Below are 13,661 nucleotides of genomic sequence, written 5' to 3'. Positions count from 1 at the left end.
CCTTGATGGGGGAAATGTGGAAATACTCATAAAGGCTGATGGGAGATGTGTCAGCAGCAGAGGCGTGGTTTAGTTCTGTCTTTATGTACTCTATGTCCTTCTCAAACAGCTCCACCTGAACAATGAAGACAAATATACAGGACGAATGAATCTTTAGGGAGTGAGAATTGACAGAAATAAATCCATAACACATTCTGAACAAAGTAGCAGGCTGACCTCCTGTTCTGAGGTTGTGATGTTGTGATTCTCAGGGGTTAACAGGTCCAGGATGGCATATAGGAAGCCCAGATCAAGTTTCAGATCCATCTCTTGAATCAAAACCTTAAAGTACCTGAGGTGAACAGATATTTCGTCACCGCTCAGGAGCAAAGCATTCCTGGGATTATGTCTGCATAAGCCATATTAGTTACAAAAAAGACACTCTCTTTAGATCAGATAAGAAAGATATAATATTCTATAATATTACACACAAAGCTTCAGGAGGAGGGAGTTCAAGAAAACAAGCAAAAAAAAAAAGAAAAGATAATTACTTGATGCGAGAGATGTCAGAGTGCCCTGCTGCTCTGGTAACAATGCTGATGTCAGTTAGAGGTTTGGGTTCTGTTAGGAAGAATGACGAAAAATTCATGTTACACACTGAAACACTGTATGTAAACACGTTGTTATGATAAATAATTAACAAACCTGAATCCATTGTGATTGACTTTGGCAGCTTCACGGGGTAAAAAACGTAGGGGAAGATGGCCCCTGGCAGCTGATTCTGGATCTGTACAAGAAAAGCATGTAAAACTAGTTCAGCCATTGAAAAAAGCAGCTGACAGATACTGATCAGGCTGAGTCATTGTTTTATATGCAAGTAAAAAATATTTGTTTTTTTAAGAGGTGCACTTCTTCTCACCTGTATGCGGTTAATCTGAACACGGTAGGCTCTCTGTCGCGGTGAGACGCTGTACTCCACCTTCACCCCAGGCAGGAAGTGCCTCCTGAGAGGAGCGTCACATGGCTGGAACATCCGCATGTCTGTCCCAGTCGGAGTGAAACACACCTAGGAGACAATTGTAAAGGCCACAAAATGTACAAATTAGACCAGAGACTAATGAATATGTTCACAATTCAACACCTCAGCTGCATAAACTCAGACATTTTATGAATGACTATAAATTCCCATGTTTGTTTACAAATATTAAAACAGGGTGGTTACGTTTAATACAATATTTAATGTGCAACCTGGAAGCTGTTTTCCAGGCTGATGATGGCGTTATCAATGGGCCCAGATTCAATGTACTCTTGGAAGCTTTTCTCCAACAGCTCGGTTTCTTTAGTGGTCAGAGTCTTCCAACGACTCTTCTTCTTAAGCTTTGATTCCCACACTACGTCAGAGCTGAGACACAAACAGAGAGAAGTGAGAAACAACATGATCACACCAATTATGCATTTGTAATGAACAATCTACTGAGCAAACACAAAAGAGCAGCACCTTGTGATCCCTATAAAGGAAACCTCTTGGCCGCTGCTGTTGTTGACCAGAGAGATGCCCACATTCTGCAGCGAAAGGATGATTTCCTGTTCAGCCAGCTGCGCCTTCTCATTCTCACAGAGCACTCTGTAGATCTGCTGGTCCTCAGTGAACAGCACAACACGCTGCAGACCTTTGGAACAATAAACCAAAAACAATCAATTTAATTATCCATTTTTTTTGTTTTTTATGATCATTTTAGGTGAACATAAATGTCAAAAATTACAGATGACCACAACTATGAATGGAAGTTTCATTTCAAAATCTTTGTAACTATACCTTCATAAAAGGAAATCACAAAAAGTTTCCTTTCGTTGTTCATGTCCTTACACAGGTCCTGAAGATAACAAAAAGACAGTCACTCAACTATGCAACTGTAATACATCTAAGCATTATTTGTTATTAAATTCATCAAGTCATAACGCCAACATTTACAAACTCGCATTAACTGGCAGAGATACTACAGTGTTTTATGATTTTCCTTGTGTGGAGTTTCTTCTAAGCAAAATCAGACTAATGTTCTAAAGGAAAAGTACATGTCCAACATGAGAAATGCTGCTTTCATATAAGAAGTTAGTGTTGCGTCTAAGGGTCAAAACACCATTCTGATTAGGGTGCAGTACCTCCTCACACTTCAACTTCCCACTGTACGTGCCACACTTCCAGAAAAGCTCTCTGGATCCGGTGGGCTCACTCCAGGTGTAGTACACAGCTTTTCCAGCCTCAAGCTCCTCCTGCTGAGTCCCCTTCTGAGAACTGCATACACATAACACCCAGATACACACATACCATTAATGTCAGTAACAATATTGATAACGGCTGAAACTAATCATTACTTTGAGATGGCAGTAAGCAAATACAGATGGCTGTACAGAGGACAATATAACAGAGCCCATCCACCCAAAAAAACAACCATGCAGTCCAGCCAACACTCCAATCCAAAGGACCCGTCTCGAGTATATACACAGCTCCCTTCAACAAACAGAAATAAAAAGACAATGGCCCAAAGGTCCCCAGTATCTCTCCTGGAAAGATAAGGTTTGCAATATGCATGTTTACACAAGTAACAAACAAAGCTGCCGCAAGAAAAGGAAATCCAGACAAGAGGAATAGGAAAAGACACAATCTACAGATGGAGATAATAACTAGTCGATGCAACAGAACTAGCGACAGAAGTAGGAGGTGTGATTCCTTTGGAAGAATCCCATCCAATCAGTAGCATTGAAAACTAGAAGTAAAGATGAATGATTACATATGGCTACATATGTCTAACCTGCTCCTTTTACTTTACTCTGGTGAGCAATATAGAAAGATAACAGGGTCATAAATAAGTAATTTAAGCAAACAGTGTGAAATCAAGTGGAGTAGTTCATAATATACTCATATATACTTATATACCACAAATTAGGGTGACTATAACACAGCAAAGGAGCAGATTAGACAAAAGTGAATCACAGCTGAAGCCATCTACTTATCCGTCCTTGCACTCCTCATATGACACACTTTGCACTCAATTATGTTATCACATGAAAACAACTCTGACACCAACCCTTTATTTCAATGATTTGTGTTTTTCTGCCCTCCAGTTGGCTCCTTGTTTGTTAAGAAGTATTTGGATCTTTATCTTTATACCATACTGTATTCTTCCACTTGGGGTCATCATTTTAACAGTTTTTTTTTAAACAAAAGCTACTAGTCTACACTAAGCTTTTGAATCCCAACATTTAACTTAATGCAGCACTTTCATGTTTAAATTTTTGTTGTTAACTCCCCCTCCCACTTTGCTCTCCCTTTCCTTCTCAGTCTTGAGGTCAGAGTGTGTCAGAAGAGTTTCCCCTTTTCATATTTTTCTACCTGTCCTCCTCCATTGAGAAGGAGAGGTCAAGCAGCTCGTCAGCCAACCATGTGGTTTCTTTCTGGGCGCTGCATGATCCACAACAAACAAAACATAAATCGCCATCAGCAAAAACGAACACAGTTATCAACTGTTATTAGCGAAACAAAATGGCTGCTGCAACAAGAGAACAATGAAGTTATTCGAGAAATAGGCAAACACATATCTACGAAATGCAAATGTGAGTGCGTGACATGAAGAAATCTGACCTTGCTCAGGAACAAGATAAGTAAAACAAAAAAGAAAAACAGAAACACTGACCTGAAAATTACACACAGAATAATCAACCATGGCACAACTAGGAAAACATCCACAAACTGTGTGCTTCTTCGAGGTGAATAGGGCACAGCAACGTGAAACTTTGGGTCAGTTTACAGAAAAAACAGACACAACACTGTGCAACTACAATAATATTATAACATAAAAATGGAAAAGGAAAAGGGATAGGCAAGGAATCTTTCTAATTTACAACTTGGATTAAGTTTTAGTTATAAATGTAGCTTTTTCGATCTAAATCTTCCTTCTTGACTATTTATATCATACAGTTGTTTCTACTGTGTTCTCTCACCTCTGATGGAACTGAAGTGTCTGGCCTTTGGTATGGTTGATGATGAGGAAGGGCGCAGCACCATCATGGTACTCGGAGAAGTGGATGGTGGCTGAATGCTCTGACAGATTCACATCTACAATGATGCCACCCACCTGCAAAAAAACAACAACACTGCTGTTATAAACAATCAAAAAAAGCTTTTATCAACTTCTGTGTATACACAAACATTATATCCATGTAATGTGTGTGTGTATGTACTTACAGAGTTTTCCAGATGTAGCAACAGGCAGTTCTCAGGTCGTGTGAAGTCAATAATCTGAGGAAGTGACAGACAACCTTCTACTTTGATCTTCAGCCGCTTGGCGTCATTCTCAGGCCAGAAGGGAATGGCTGCCTACATGCAGAACAAACAAGACCACTCACTACAGTAAGTGCTTTCTAAATTTTACAACTAGGTTATGGTTAGGCACAGTTATTTACAACTACTATGTAATAATATTTCTAAATAGTAGTGCCACACTCGTAAATGTATACCTGTACATACTACTATGTTCAAACAAGGCTCTGACCTGTTCTGGTTGTGCTTCAGTCCAGTTTTCTTGGCCCTCCTCACATATAAAGACACTATGTTTGGTTCTGTTCACCAGCATGTAAAAGGGCACAAAGGTCACCATGCGTGTCAGACTGAAACTGCTCGCGTCAATCTTCACACCAACCTGAGGTCAGAATATAAAGCGTGACAATCACTACACAAACAAACATCAATTAAAATTTAATCCAATGAATGCGGCTCTTCAAATTATAATTAGTTTGATTGCCATGGCAATCAAACTCTTGTTCTTCTACGTCTTTATTAGTTTGATTGCTGCAAAGCAATCAAACTCTTGTTCTTCTACGTCTTTATTATTATTAGTGGGCCAATGCCCTAGGGCAGAGCCTATTGTAAAGCCGCAGGCTTTACAATAGGCTCTGCCCTAGGGCATTGTTCCACTATTACTATTGTAAATACTTCTTCTTATTATTATTCTCCATCTTCCGGACAATTTTTCGGCGCGTAACTAGTCCCGCAGCTTTTGCGCCAGCGACCTGAAACTTTCACAGAACGTCCGGCCATATCGGGAATGGTGTGCTATGACTTTTCTTTCCGTTCCGACGTACGGTTTTCGCGTTATTCGCGAAAAACCAGTGGGCGAACGACATAGACGATGAATGGGGAGAGCGAGAACCCGCTAGAGTGGGATGATGTCACGCACTCTAACTTTCCCTGTTTTTTCCAAAACAGAAAAAAAAGGTAAACTACTTCAATTTGTGGCCACACTGGGTGCTCCACATACATAAATATGCTATCAAAACGTAGGGATTTTTGTCCCGGTCAAGCTGGTGTGCCCCTTTTTGTCATGTGACCCACGGTTTTTGGTCAGGTGACCCTCAAGCGAAGGGAGCGCCACTCCCTCCTCCCATCTGCTCCCATGTTAAACTTGGCCAAGTTTTCAGATGAAAATCCTGATGGGCAAGGCATTTCTAACCTGCCAGAAAAATCACATACGTCGATCAAAACACATGAATTTGAAAATGGCATTAGTAGACAAGTGCCTGGCGCTCACGGTGAAAGAATTTTTCCTCTGTGACTTTTCGTTGTCCAGTAAAAAGAAGTTGTTTGGGAGGCTTTTTCTAGCTGCCTCTGAGTTTTCTCAGAAGCAGCTACAGAGTCTCTGCTCTCTCACTCTGCAACAGAAGGGAGGGGGGTGGGAGGGCCGAGGGGGCCGTTTCCAGGGTAACCTCCACAGGTGCTTTAACTGACTTGGAGGCTTCTCTGATGACATCACCTAACATGGCCGCTCCCATTGACAATGCATTGGGCTCATTCAACCCAATGTAACTAGACTGTATTGATCCATACAGAGGCAGACACACACACCTCTGCAACAGAAGGGGGGCCGGGGGGGGGTTGAGGCAGCCGTTTCCATGGTAACCTACACAGATGCTCTAACCGACTTGGAGGCTTCTCTGATGACATCACCAAAGATGGCCGCTCCCATTGACAATGCATTGGGCTCATTCAAACCAATGTACCTACACTGCATTGATCCATACACAGGCAGACACACACATACATACACAACCATACAGGAACATACACAACTACACTCACACATGCACACAGACACACACACACACACACACACACACGCACACACACACACACTGATTTTCAAAATAAAAGCCTCCAAATCATTACACACCTTACTAGGCCTGGCAAACTACACACAAGCCACCCAGAAATATGCAGACACACACTATACACACCTGCCAACACACAGACACACAAACAGGGATTTTCAAAATAAAAGACCCTGCACAATAACAGGATATGGCTGACATTCAGATTTTCAAAATAAAACACTTAAACATGTTTTAACATGCATTGGGGAGTGTCCCCAACCCACCCCCGCACACACACACACTTACACAGACACACACTTGATTTTCAAAATAAAAGCCCCAAATTCATTATAGAGCTAACTAGCGCTAGCCACCCCTACAAATTATACATCAAATCGACCGGCTCGGTCAGGACTACTACCCTCTGAGGTTTGGTGGCGATCGGACAAACGGTATCCGAAAAAATCCCGAAAAACTGCGATCAACCCTCCCCACAGGCATCAAATCACTGTCAAACTTTGAACGCATGCCGTTTGGGCATGCTTTCACACAGAACCTTCATTCAAAATGTAAAATGTAGATAAACATCAGAACTCTGACATATTGAGGCACCATGTCTGTACCACGTACCATATTTACAGGCAAGCCGCTTAAGCTGACCTAACCCTCCTCATAGGAAATAATGGAAAATCACTGACAACCCTGACAAAACCCAGTCAACTTTGGAAGCCTATCGTTCTGGCATGCCTCTACACAGAATATTCATTTCAACTTTAGACAACTCAGTAGTAGTTGGACTTTATCATATTGAGTCCTCATCTTCATCTGTTTTGCCCAACTTTTCCTTATGGCTGCTTAAGTTGCATCCACATCTTTAGGATTTCCCCATTCAGAATGAATGGAGAAGCTTAGGGCCTATTAAACCTTATATAAAACCAATCACAAACACTGTAAAACCATGAAATGTCATCAGTGGCATCAGTAACATGTGGCAGCGTTGAGGCTATGAGGTTTTGGCAAGTGGGATGGATGGACCGGCAGCAGAGTGTGGGCGAGCGCGCATTGGCCCACTCAAAATTTCTTGTGAAATTTTCTAGTTATTATTATTATTATTATTATTCTTCCGTACGTTTTTTGGCTCAGCATATCTTCAGAATGCATGGGCCGATTCAAACCATTCAAACATCAAAAGATTCAGCTCATTCAGGACATTCCCGGAAACCTTCAATAATAATGACAAATATTATAATATTAAAAATATTAAACATTTTCCACCCTCAAATTAACATTGGAGTCAATGGGAGAGCCCTTCAAACCATGCATTTTGCAAAATGCTACTGCTCCTACAAATATTAAGTTAGAGAAACCATTCGAGGCTTAAAATACTTCCAACGTCTTGGTCTTCAAAAGTTGTATTCAGAATTTGGAAGTTCAGCTCCGTCTTCAAATGACAGGGGATTAAAGATGAAGTGGTTTTTGAGGTCTCTTCTGAGTTTAACATTAGTGTGTATTGCGTGGAATGTTGGGAGCTAGAGTGGGTGAGTCATCGCTCAGAGTGCGGGAGGGAAAAAAATTAAACCAGTTTCTGCGTTTCTATCCTGCTGTCACGTCTGCACCTTTTATCTGACAGGGATAATTTGGCCACCAGTTCGAAGGAAAAATGGTCTGGGTTCTGTTGGTGTCGGTCTTAAAACTCAACACCAAACCATTTTGCCCTGAAGGCCAGCTGTTCAGGGAGAGTGCCGGTCATTCCTCCATTAAGACATAATGTAAAACCAAAAACAGTGAAGCAGAGCTGCCATATTTTCTAACTCGCCGCCATCTCCACATCTTCGACATCCCAGACATAAAAATCGTACCAGTTGTAGAGCAACTTCTTGGGATTCTGACGGTGTTCTTATTTTTTGTCTAAAGTCTTCGGTTTGGAGAATATGAGACATTGTTCGGAGGGTGGTTTTACATAGGAAATGCATTAGGAGGGGGAAAGAGAGCTGCAGTTAGGGGCAGCTCATAAACATTCCGGTTGCCATGGATGCAGGCAGGCAGGCAGGCAGGCAGGGCCGTTACCATGGTGACAGACTGACTCACTAGAAGCATACAAAGCGGCCATATTTGTAGTCTTTATCAGACTTTAAGCATTATATCTGTCATATTGATCATCCTTCAGCTGTATACTACTTTTCCACATTCAAATCACACAGCCTGAGCTTCTTATAGTCTTATGGTATTATTCCACCCTCAGACCTTTCATATGGTATATTCACAGGCTATTCTTTCAGGTCGTGACTTCATACTGTTCTTGTCTTCAGCTGTTTCTCTTTCATATCTTCATAATATTAAAACATTTTCTACTTTTCCAGATAAGAGCTTCATCTTTCTAAATTCTTAACTGTGTTTCAGCAAATTAAGTTCAGATTGCAGATTCTCCAGCAATTCAGAGCAATCACTCACATCAGCATTCAAAGCAATGCTTCAGCTGCGGCAATCAAACTTGCATTTTCTTCAGGAAATGCTTTTCTAGTTATTCTTATTATTATTCTTCCGTACGTTTTTTGGCTCAGCATATCTTCAGAATGCATGGGCCGATTCAAACCATTCAAACATCAAAAGATTCAGCTCATTCAGGACATTCCCGGAAACCTTCAATAATAATTACAAATATTATAATATTAAAAATATTAAACATTTTCCACCCTCAAATTAACATTGGAGTCAATGGGAGAGCCCTTCAAACCATGCATTTTGCAAAATGCTACTGCTCCTACAAATATTAAGTTAGAGAAACCATTCGAGGCTTAAAATACTTCCAACGTCTTGGTCTTCAAAAGTTGTATTCAGAATTTGGAAGTTCAGCTCCGTCTTCAAATGACAGGGGATTAAAGATGAAGTGGTTTTTGAGGTCTCTTCTGAGTTTAACATTAGTGTGTATTGCGTGGAATGTTGGGAGCTAGAGTGGGTGAGTCATCGCTCAGAGTGCGGGAGGGAAAAAAATTAAACCAGTTTCTGCGTTTCTATCCTGCTGTCACGTCTGCACCTTTTATCTGACAGGGATAATTTGGCCACCAGTTCGAAGGAAAAATGGTCTGGGTTCTGTTGGTGTCGGTCTTAAAACTCAACACCAAACAGTTTTGCCTGTAGATCGAGCTGTTCGGGGAGAGTGCCGGTCATTCCTCCATTAAGACATAATGTAAAACCAAAAACAGAGAAGCAGAGCTGCCATATTTTCTAACTCGCCGCCATCTCCACATCTTCGACATCCCAGACATAAAAATCGTACCAGTTGTAGAGCAACTTCTTGGGATTCTGACGGTGTTCTTATTTTTTGTCTAAAGTCTTCGGTTTGGAGAATATGAGACGTTGTTCGGAGGGTGGTTTTACATAGGAAATGCATTAGGAGGGGGAAAGAGAGCTGCAGTTAGGGGCAGCTGATAAACATTCCGGTTGCCATGGATGCAGGCAGGCAGGCAGGCAGGCAGGGCCGTTACCATGGTGACAGACTGACTCACTAGAAGCATACAAAGCAGCCATATTTGTAGTCTTTATCAGACTTTAAGCATTATATCTGTCACATTGATCATCCTTCAGCTGTATACTACTTTTCCACATTCAAATCACACAGCCTGAGCTTCTTATAGTCTTATGGTATTATTCCACCCTCAGACCTTTCATATGGTATATTCACAGGCTATTCTTTCAGGTCGTGACTTCATACTGTTCTTGTCTTCAGCTGTTTCTCTTTCATATCTTCATAATATTAAAACATTTTCTACTTTTCCAGATAAGAGCTTCATCTTTCTAAATTCTTAACTGTGTTTCAGCAAATTAAGTTCAGATTGCAGTTTCTCCAGCAATTCAGAGCAATCGTTCACATCAGCATTCAAAGCAATGCTTCAGCTGCGGCAATCAAACTTGCATTTTCTTCAGGAAATGCTTTTCTAGTTATGATTAATATATTATATATATATAATATTATATAAACTATTTTTAAAAAGTAACCTTACCAGATAATCTTTGTATCTTCCTTTACACTTCACGTCTCCATGGCTACCCACTGTGTCCAGAGAGAAATCATCTGAAAGTTCACTGTCTGAGATCATCAGACGTATCTATTTGGAAGAAATGACAATGTGCACAACTGTTGAATAATCCTAAACTTTAACAGGTAACAAAATGTGCTTCTTCTAAATTCTTCCCTTACTTTATTGTTTCGCAGGAAGTGGCGAGGCTTGAAGGAGAAGAGCAGGGGCATGTCGTAGTCCATGGGGTGCTTACGGTGGATATCATCAGCTTTGTACTGCAGCAACCTGCCTGTCTTATTCACCATCCAGTATGGTGAGTGGATGGCAATCACTGTCTGTCCTGGATCATATTTAACATGCACTGCAATATCCAACTCAGCCCTCTTCCTCTCTGCCCCCTGTACATCATCTTCTTCCTCCTCTCGCAGTGACTGGAACACAATGAAGGTGATCTCTTCCTGTTCACTGTGGAGACTGTACAACAGGATAACTTGTTTACACCAATTAGAAATGTAAATGCAGATAGCAACAAAAAGGGTTAAAGCACATATCTTACAAATAGTATGAGTCAATACCTACCGGGCCCCTACCTACTTACATGACAGAATTTTCTACAGCATGTTAACAAAAAAGTCACATTAACAAAACCTGTACATAAAATAGTGACAACAAATCGAGACTGGAGTCAGACCTGTACTCAGATGACCAATCCTGTGCTAGGTAGTCTAGGAGGCGGAGAGCAAGACTTGATTGGTTGATGACTGCAGTGTGAAGCTGAGCTGAGTGGCCTGGGTCCAAAGTAGCCTCAGGAGGAGAGACTCCACTATCCTGTTGGGCAGCAAGCACACAGGAACAGTAAATATCTGCACTTTATGAGATTTATTTGTTGTGTTAAAATGCTCACCTGAACTGAGCAGTGATAACTCAACATGTCCTACCTTTAGTGTGTAGGTTATGGGGTAAGGCAGCAGGTTGCGTAACAAGATAGAAGGCCACAGGTGAAGAACGAAGGGCACATCAAAGTTCTCCCCAGCACCTCCAGTGTGTCTGAATGTCACTTCATCCTTTACTGGAACAATGTTGATGGTCATCACACCACCCTGATTGCCACGGCGACGGCAGGTCTGATGGAGGTGAGTCTCAGGCTGCTGGTTGCTGACATCTTCGTAACTGAAGCCCTCTGAGCATTCGAACTGCTCATCCTGATTGTCCTCCGTTATCGGCTGAAGGCTCAGCTCAGACCTAGAGGAGGGAAACGAAGAATGTAAGTAGGTGAAGGTCAGTGAAGAGCTTATATGATTAAGAGAGTTAGGAGACAAAACCACATGTGTTTGCTCTCACCTATATGAATCCAGAGGCACACAGAACTCCTCAGTAGGGAGAGCTGTTCCGAGACACGTGGATCCTTCAAAAACTTTGAACGGTATTGAGAAATGATTGATGATCTGCAATAAGAGACAAAAACAAAACTCATTTGTTTTTTTTAATTTAAACTGAAATACCATTTACTAAGTACAGAATAAATATGTTGGTGTATTTAATAGGTATTTAATAAATAACAAGATAAAAGAAAATAGAAATTATATAATTTACATAATACCATCTCATTATAAAATACTCCAACCAGGATAGAGAAAAGAATGACATAAACAAATGTGACGTGTACCTGGAAAGGAGAGCGGATCTTGATGTACTTGCTGCCCTCTACAGAGTAAATCTGGCAGACCAGGAAACGAGTGACTCCTGAGTCTTTGTGCATTACACTGTACATCCCCCTGCCTACTTTTATCAGGGGGATCACACTTGCTGAGGTGTGGCCCACTGGAGCTGAAGAAAAAGCAGCAGGAATAATCTTAGTGTAAGTAAACCTAGTAGTAGTGATATTTTAACAATCTTGTTAAGGTCTGAAATGCAACTTACTAGGCTGTATGTAATAGTCTTTTTCACTCAAAGAAGTCATAGCTGAGAACTGATCCGAGTCTGTAGTGGCTGAATAGTCCATCCCGAGGGTTTCACCGTCCTGCAGCTGCACAGTACGGTTGGTGCTCTGCTGTACGATGGGACGAAACATCTCACTGTGTCGAACAGATACTGGCAAACCCAGCCGGTTTTTCACTATAAAGGGAGCTTCATCCTTTTGAAAACACTCTGCTGTCTGCTTTGCAGCCTCTGCAAATGCCTGGGGAAAAACATACAGTCACATTAATACACTTTTATTCCATTATTACACAGGTAATTTCTGCAAATATGCCAGCCCTTTCTTACAGTGCCCAGGTTACTTAGCATGGCCAGTCCACATTTGGAGAGAGTGATGTTGAGCTGGTCTTTACTGCTAATGTTGATGACTGTCTTATAGTCTGGGACATTGTAATCCACTTCATCTGAAAACTGTGTGAGCTTCACTGTCTTCTTCTTCATCTGGTTAAAGAATATTAAAAAATGTTTATCTGTGGACATGCAAGTTATACTGTACTGTACTGTGTGTGTCTTTTTGTATGACTGTACCTTGAGTTCCAGCCTCCATGGTCTGAAACCATCTTTTGACTCATCTTCTAAGGGCTCCAGCAATGGCTCCCACACTCCAACCATCTCATTGTAATAGTGAACCTTTTAACAAAACAAAACTTCAGCAACATACACGCAAAACACACCTCAATCAAATATAAATGACACTAGTTTTTAATTGTGAAAGTTTAACTTTATCAACTTGAATTATTTAAATTTGGGCTTCAGTGTTACCTCCAAGTTGAGCTCGCTATGTAGGTTAATCAGTGTTGACCAGTTTTTTACATCTCCATGAAAGGATGACTTGGCCAGAAGCATGGGCACAGTGCGGTGTCCCACTCCAGCTTCCAGAGTCAGACAGATGGAGTTGATAGACACCTGAAGCAATGGGCAACCAGTGAACTCATACAACCTGTACCTACTCATCAAAGTGAAATATGTGATGTATCTCAGCAGAATACCTGTAAGGATTCTCCCTGTGGTATCAGTGGGGTCAGTGATTTTGTGTCTTCATCTCCTTCCTCTTCTAGGAACCAGAGTTTCAGGTCCTTCCAGCCCCGCTTTTCCCACAGGTCCAAAGGAACTGGAGTGTCTAGCTTCTCAGGGGTCTCTGCTGTGGGAGTCAGTGCTGACTGGATGGTGATCACTGTATTAATGATGATTGGAGATACCTGGAGAGAGAGACATGAAAGTGTTTTATAACAAATTCAAGTCAGTAGCCAACAGACATTTTTAAGCAAAGCTCTGCTTTTTCACTTGATGCCTTTTTTTAAACCAACAAGCCATTTAGATTACTTAATGGAAATACATCTTATTTTATCCTGGACTGAAATGTGTAGGTAAATAATACACTTACCTTCAATGTTAAAGAGTTGATGGAGACCTCCATAGCCTGTGGGGATGTTGGCGACTGAGTGCTCTGAAAAAACACCTGACACGGCTGCAGCACTGTGGTCACATTGTTTTTCCTCTTCTCTCTTAAGAAGGGACACGCCACTACCTATGACAACCATA

The 13,661-nt window shown here is 41.3% G+C and overlaps 1 protein-coding gene across 3 annotated transcripts in view; it reads right to left on the bottom strand.

The window, feature by feature from the left end:
- Nucleotides 1-13,661, bottom strand: part of vps13a (vacuolar protein sorting 13 homolog A) — a 31,800-nt gene that overhangs the window by 5,512 nt on the left and 12,627 nt on the right. For 2 of the 3 annotated variants that reach the window (XM_028414000.1, XM_028414002.1), the window contains exons 40-64: nucleotides 13,504-13,647; nucleotides 13,109-13,318; nucleotides 12,882-13,025; nucleotides 12,648-12,749; nucleotides 12,408-12,560; nucleotides 12,063-12,321; nucleotides 11,809-11,969; nucleotides 11,484-11,587; nucleotides 11,081-11,384; nucleotides 10,834-10,970; nucleotides 10,322-10,616; nucleotides 10,125-10,229; nucleotides 4,530-4,676; nucleotides 4,223-4,354; nucleotides 3,979-4,112; nucleotides 3,371-3,439; nucleotides 2,140-2,272; nucleotides 1,796-1,853; nucleotides 1,478-1,649; nucleotides 1,228-1,381; nucleotides 899-1,045; nucleotides 685-766; nucleotides 531-600; nucleotides 217-331; nucleotides 2-115 (exon numbers count right to left, since the gene is read on the bottom strand). In XM_028414000.1, coding sequence (XP_028269801.1) covers nucleotides 2-115; nucleotides 217-331; nucleotides 531-600; nucleotides 685-766; nucleotides 899-1,045; nucleotides 1,228-1,381; nucleotides 1,478-1,649; nucleotides 1,796-1,853; nucleotides 2,140-2,272; nucleotides 3,371-3,439; nucleotides 3,979-4,112; nucleotides 4,223-4,354; nucleotides 4,530-4,676; nucleotides 10,125-10,229; nucleotides 10,322-10,616; nucleotides 10,834-10,970; nucleotides 11,081-11,384; nucleotides 11,484-11,587; nucleotides 11,809-11,969; nucleotides 12,063-12,321; nucleotides 12,408-12,560; nucleotides 12,648-12,749; nucleotides 12,882-13,025; nucleotides 13,109-13,318; nucleotides 13,504-13,647 — 3,645 coding nt within the window. The remainder of the gene's footprint in view (nucleotide 1; nucleotides 116-216; nucleotides 332-530; nucleotides 601-684; nucleotides 767-898; nucleotides 1,046-1,227; nucleotides 1,382-1,477; nucleotides 1,650-1,795; nucleotides 1,854-2,139; nucleotides 2,273-3,370; nucleotides 3,440-3,978; nucleotides 4,113-4,222; nucleotides 4,355-4,529; nucleotides 4,677-10,124; nucleotides 10,230-10,321; nucleotides 10,617-10,833; nucleotides 10,971-11,080; nucleotides 11,385-11,483; nucleotides 11,588-11,808; nucleotides 11,970-12,062; nucleotides 12,322-12,407; nucleotides 12,561-12,647; nucleotides 12,750-12,881; nucleotides 13,026-13,108; nucleotides 13,319-13,503; nucleotides 13,648-13,661) is intronic. The other variant, XM_028414001.1, reaches the window with a different exon arrangement.

The sequence above is a fragment of the Parambassis ranga genome, chromosome 9, assembly GCF_900634625.1.
Source record: "Parambassis ranga chromosome 9, fParRan2.1, whole genome shotgun sequence".
Taxonomy (NCBI): Eukaryota; Metazoa; Chordata; class Actinopteri; family Ambassidae; genus Parambassis; species Parambassis ranga.
Note: the sequence above shows the minus strand (reverse complement) of the source record. Positions and strands in the feature narration are given on the sequence as shown.